This window comes from Lolium perenne, chromosome 7 (genome assembly GCF_019359855.2).
Source record: "Lolium perenne isolate Kyuss_39 chromosome 7, Kyuss_2.0, whole genome shotgun sequence".
NCBI lineage: Eukaryota > Viridiplantae > Streptophyta > Magnoliopsida > Poales > Poaceae > Lolium > Lolium perenne.
The window spans coordinates 78,672,865-78,679,104 of record NC_067250.2 but is presented as its reverse complement, the minus strand read 5'-3'; the positions used below and the strand labels follow the sequence as shown (position 1 = coordinate 78,679,104).

At 40.6% G+C, this 6,240-nt stretch overlaps 1 protein-coding gene across 1 annotated transcript; it reads right to left on the bottom strand.

Moving 5' to 3' along the window:
* Positions 1-3,258: 3,258 nt before the first annotated feature.
* LOC127315897 (zinc finger BED domain-containing protein RICESLEEPER 2-like) lies at positions 3,259-5,976 on the bottom strand. Its single transcript, XM_071823946.1, has 3 exons — positions 5,764-5,976; positions 3,432-5,532; positions 3,259-3,317 (listed from the first exon to the last, which is right to left on the bottom strand). The coding sequence occupies exons 1-3, from the start codon at positions 5,974-5,976 to the stop codon at positions 3,259-3,261; spliced, it is 2,373 nt and encodes a 790-aa protein (XP_071680047.1).
* Positions 5,977-6,240: the final 264 nt, after the last annotated feature.

Genomic DNA, 6,240 nt, shown 5'->3' with positions numbered 1-6,240 from the left:
GACCTCTGCGTGTAATAATTTGAATCTTACTCTTCTAAGAGTTGTAATATATTCTTTTGAGTCGTAGAGTCACTGTTGTGTTACCGATTCTCTCACTGTAGTCTCTCGAGATCGAGGTTAGGCTTATGTCAGACGAAGATCTGGTATTTGTCTAACCCTGATCCCGGGGGATGCCACAATGCCTCTCCATTGAGTACTTACATTTGAACATAAGGTGTGCCGTGTTCTCCAACTTTCTCTTTCTTAGTTGGTAAAGGCCACAATTTACCAACCACGATGGCAAAGCATATCCACCGTCCAAACATGATTTTAAAGATTCAACGATGCGAAGAACTTGCATTTTGGAGGGATCCAATATTCCCAAACCACTAGCATCATGAAAGAGTTGAAAGGCTAGTTGAATTGCACCAAATAGGCCGAGGCGGTAGAGTAGCAAACAAAAGAGTCTCCGAAGTCTTGGAAAAGATGAATACCTTGAATCTTACTCAAAACTGCATACGGAGTATAATTCAGATATGTGAGGACCGAGATGCCTTTGGGTCATGCCACACCAAAAAAAAAAAGCTCTCTTCCTTATCTTAGTTAGAATGCTACAATTCTCCAAAGATGGCTCCCGGTTCATTCGACTCCGTCATCGTCATGTTGCTCCGACATAGTACTCGGGAAAATATTGTCTCAAATCAACATTGTAAAGGCTTCTTTTTCGTCATCAATTTGACATATGTAATATAAATTATACAACACAAAGTATACCAGTACAAAATATAAAGTATACTTTTTGTAATATATAGTTCTTATAAAGGTGACCACCGATTCATTCAATTCTTTTGGTCGTCACGGTGTTCCGCTAGCATCCGAGAAAAGAATGGAGTGCAGTTTTGGTGCACATAGGCACTAGTGATGCCCTTTATTACTCATATTGAAAAAATCGAAAATCATATCTCCGAGTTTGAAAAAATTCTGAAGACACATCAAGAGGCAGCCAGTGATGTATACCTCATATTTTATTTTTAGCTAAAAAACAACAAAAGTGGAGATCTAAGTATCACATTTTCAAATCTCCAAAAAATAAGTATCATAATAAAAAAGGATTTTGCAGTTTGATTCGCATGCTTGTCGGATATATCATTGACAAAGTTCAAAATTCTTTCAGTTCTTTCTAAAACTAAAAAAAATTGAAATTTGATTTTTTTTTAATATAGAGGGATCGCCGGAGCTCATGTGTCTCGAGAACTTTTCGAAAAGAATTTCTCTTACTATCAAAATTTCTTTGTAGTCAAATTATATGAGAAAGTATCAACTTCTACATATCAAACTTAGATTGCGAGAACCACCATAAAATAGCTCAGAAAAAGATATTGCAAAAATTAATATATTTGTCACGGTATATATATGATCAAACTATATAAAATTTTAGTTTGACTAAAAAATATATGTAACACATTTTGGGATGGAAGGAGTGCTACTGTAAACTATACTGAGTACGTGGCAATGCAACGAAGACCGTGCAGTACAAAATTTCGGTACTACTGCGAGTAGAAAACTTGATTGCATCGATCAGCCCGACACAAAGGGACGAATCGGTAGGATCTACTGCTAGTAATTAATCCAGCGGCGCAAGTTGCACAAGATTGGAACAATATTCTCTTTGGCTCTTGGGCGCATCCGAGCTTGCCCTTTTCTACAAGCTCACTTTCACCTACCCTGGAATACTTGTCGTGGTCCATCTTGTCTCTACTCCGCTAGTGACAATTTGCTGAGTGTAGTAAAATTAGCACCGCTGATCGGGGGACCAGCCACGAGCCATGGACCGACCGATCATGCTACTACTAGTTGCAAGAGCAAAAACAAGAATGTAGTTGCACGCGTACAAAGCGATCCCGAGAAGGGTATCTAACCGTGTCATTAATGGATGTGAGGTTTGAATGATGGATCACGTCCATCTCCGTTCAAATCGGGATTCTGGGGCATCGGTGCCGATTCAATGTAGTTCGTGGTTGCCCCATGAGAAGGTTCCATGATAATGGTGCCGGCCGGTGCTACTAGTTCGCGCAACGTGGACTCGCATTAACGGATCTAAAAGCGTTTTAGGAAAGTAGGTGTAAGCCATTGCAAATGTGTAACGTTCAACATGAAACAGAGGAGTCAAAATGCACTGCTTGCTAAGGGTGGGTAAACACGTTGTGACGGTTTAATCGGTTTCGAGCTAGTATAAAATTTTGTACTCCTTCTGATCTATATTAGTTGTTATAAATATAGCTATGTTTAGATATATTTTATTTTTATATACATTCATACTAGTAGCAAGTAATATGAATTAAAGGGAGTACTGAACTGGAGGTGGTGATTTAGTTTGTGAAAGGATATGAACTACCTCTCACAATCGATCCCACTAGCCAGTTTCCAATGTTTCCCATGGTGTGAGATTTTGCACACACGTACTGCTTGCCAATATACAATTTTGGATGTACGGACTAGTAATTAGGTCATGCAACCTCGTGCCCGAAGGATGCCTAGAGGGCTATTAATCTCCCCGGATAGAAAGTCATGGCTGCCAGTTCGACTCGACTCGACTCAACTCGTAAATACTCGTTAATTAACGAGCCAACTCGACTCAACTCATTAACTAAACGAGCTCTAGACCCCAACTTGGCTCGACTCAATTAAAACTCGAGCTAGCTCTATAAACTCGTCAAGCTCAGTAAAAAATATGAACAAGATTAGCATCACAGCATGCATATCGGCAATAGACGTTATTATCCCAGAATATAACTTGAACTTAAACATTTGGAAGTTGCTTAGCAGACCACCGTCTATAACAGATAAAATGACACCACAAATCCACGATAGAACAAGAATCACATAGTTCTTAAGTAGTACTAGTAGGTAAAAATAAAAAAGTAACGAAAGGTCTTGACGCATGACGCTTGACTGTCATCTTATTCAAGACTTGCTGAAAAGGAGTCTACTATGTAGCTGCAGGCTGTAGCTACTTGTGCACCTCTCAACTTGTCTTCAACAACCAAAAAACTTTTATTCCTTCTTGTGCTCCGTAATGAAGTCTTCAGCTCTTGATGCCTTCCTGGTAAGGTAATATGAGGATTAGCAAAAGAAGGAACACAGCTACCATAAGCATATTCAGACATATAGTCATATTGATATAAACGTGGAATGCTACTTACAACTTACTCATGGTGCAAACAAAACGCAAGATCAATGAATATTAAAATATTCAAAAGTACTTAATCTTTCTATGCTCTAGGAAATTTCCTCCACTGGGTCAGGGAATGGTACCAGTTCAACATCATCGTCGTCGTCTAGTTGCTACAATATGAGAATACAAAAGACCACTTGGTAAGAGATTCCGTCACAATGGTGTTTAAGTTAGACAGTATGAGAATACAAAAAACTGAAAGAGAACAACAGTTTGCGTACCTTTATCACTAAAGGTTTATTGTCATTTTTGGATCCTCGTATGAAGCTAGAGGCACACACTAATGCCTCCACCATGGCTGGACGCAGAGCACTGCGGTAGTCATCAAGAACTCGTCCACCGGTACTAAACGTAGACTCGGATGAGACACTTGTTGCAGGGATAGTCAAGAATTTCCTCGCCATCTTTGAAACAACAGGGAACCTATGAGAATTCATCTTCCACCAGTCAAGTAACACGAAATTAGTGTCATCAGGGGGGTGGTTTGGTTCATCTAGATAGGTGAGCAATTCAGATTTTGATGGTTCTGTAGCTGTCTCTCGCAGAAATGAGCTGAACCCACTTGGCGCTGTGGCTGTTGAGGTCCTTGATTGTGTACTTGAGGATGGCTCGGCAGTGCTGTTGGCAGCCTTGTTGCGGCGATATTCAGCATCATAAGTGGAAAATAGTTCATACAACTCTTTTCTAATATCCTCTTCCTCCTCTAGGCCCTTCATTTCACCATACATCTGCTTAAAACAGTATCCAACAAATCTCATTTTCCACCTAGGATCAAGAACAGTAGCAATAACCATAACATTGTTCTTTTCCTCCCAGTATTTTTCAAACTTGGCCATCATTGCTTCTGCCATTTTCTTCATATCCCTATCTCCAGAATTACATGCCTCCACCAAGGCAATTTTGACCGACATTATGTAAGGATAGAACACATTTGAAGTGGGGTATACAGAGCCAGATAGTACCTTCGTTACATCAGCAAATGCCTTCAAGATTGGCTGCATTTTGCTATATAGAGTCCAGTCCTGATATGAAGGCTCCCACTTGTAATTATAGTCAGTTTGACCATATTCAGTGAAAGCAGCTCTATAAGGTATGCAACAATCAAACATTTTATATGTAGAACTCCACCTTGTCGACACATCTAGACACAACCCTGCTCCGATGGTCAGATTCATAGACTTACAGACTTCAAGAAATTTGTACATGCGGGAAGGAGATTTCTTCATGTACTTAACTGTTTCCCTAAGATTGCTTACCAATGGCTGCAATGGTTGAAGGCCATCATTCACGACCAGGTTAACTATGTGAGCACAACATCTGACATGAAAATAACTTGGAACAAAACCTTCTGTTTTCCTAGCAACAAACTTGGCCATTAAATTCCTAGCAGCAACATCATTCGAGGAAGCATTGTCCATAGTAATACTTATGATTTTATCTTCAATCTTCCAATCAACTATGCATTCAAACACTGCTTGAGCTATGACGTTCCCAGTGTGTGGTGGATCTAATTCAATGAAGTTCAAGACACGGCATTGCATGGCCCAATCAGTGTCGATGTAGTGTGCAACCAAAGCCATATAGCAAAGATTTTGATTCGATGTCCACAGATCACATGTCAAACTAATACTTTCGACATCCTTGAGTTTTATCTTAAGAAGTTCCTTTTCAGATTCATAAACTTTCATGCATTCAGTTCGTATGGTCTTTCTACCAATGAACTTATACGAAGGATTCATATGTTTCATCAACACATTAAACCATGTGTGCTCTACCATGCGAAAAGAATAAGCATGCACAATTATCATCTTAGCAATGATCTTACGGGTTGCCTCATGATCATACTGAACAGGTGCAACGGTAAGAGATGAACCTGGTTTCTCTGGATCATAGTGGAGCATACCTTGAGATAGCAACCTTCCCTGTGTACTGATATATGGCTTACACTTCAACAAATGCCTATTCAGACTAGAAGTTTGTCCCCCTGGAGTATAAGCAAACAGTCTCCCGCAGTATTTGCACTTGGCCTTCTCAACCTTCTTCCTGTCTCTCTTTGATATTGCTTTCACCACACTATAATGCTGCCAGCACTGTGCACGCTTTGCCCTCCCTCTCTTAAATGCAGTGGCATTGGGAGACAATGCAGCAGCCTTCTTCTTTTTGCCTCTTCTAGCTGTCACTCTTCCGGAATCAGGAGTTGCAGCGTCTGACACCTCCTTCTCAGTTGGCCCTTCATGGAGTTGGGACGGTTCACTCTCAGTCATATCATCGTTCATGTCGAACTCATTTTCCTCAAATATTTCATATTCTTCATTGTCCTGCACATCAAAATTAAAATACCATCACTCAAATAAAATATTCTACAAATGTATGTTACAAAACTAGAATAGCTGGATTGGCTACATAAATATACGATCAGTTTAATGTAAGAACTACAGATCTAATAAATATTTGATCTAAAAAAGGAATCACATAAATCTTAGACAGTGGCCTAGACGTATTTTTGATCTAACACTATAATCATGCAGTACACCAATTGGACAACTTACTGATGCCGATGGCGACGCATGTGAGTCTGCAGGATTGGGTACTATTGCGACAGCAAGATCAACAGCTTCTGATGCCGGCGACGCACCCAAAGGAGAAGGCGGCGGTGGTGTCTTGTTCCTCCCATGTCTCTTGGACGACCTGGTGGCGGGAGGATGTTTTCCCCTACTCTTCTTGGCCTGGGGATCCATGCTAGGAAGCCCTGAGTTCTCCATCGAGCAAACTGCAGCCTACAATTACAACAGGGTTGAGTACGTGGATCTGATGGGTGAATCGTTGACGGCGAAACCTAGTTGACTGCCCTAGACGTCGCGCCGCCGCAGAATTACTATATGACCTAGGTAGGGTAGGGAGATACGTGATTGTTTCTGCATATATATATGACCTACGTAGTTTGGGCCGTACTGACCTGGGCTTCATCAATGGTTATTGGTCAACAACGTAATGGATTAGCTGGGCTGTCGTCATATTACGAGCTA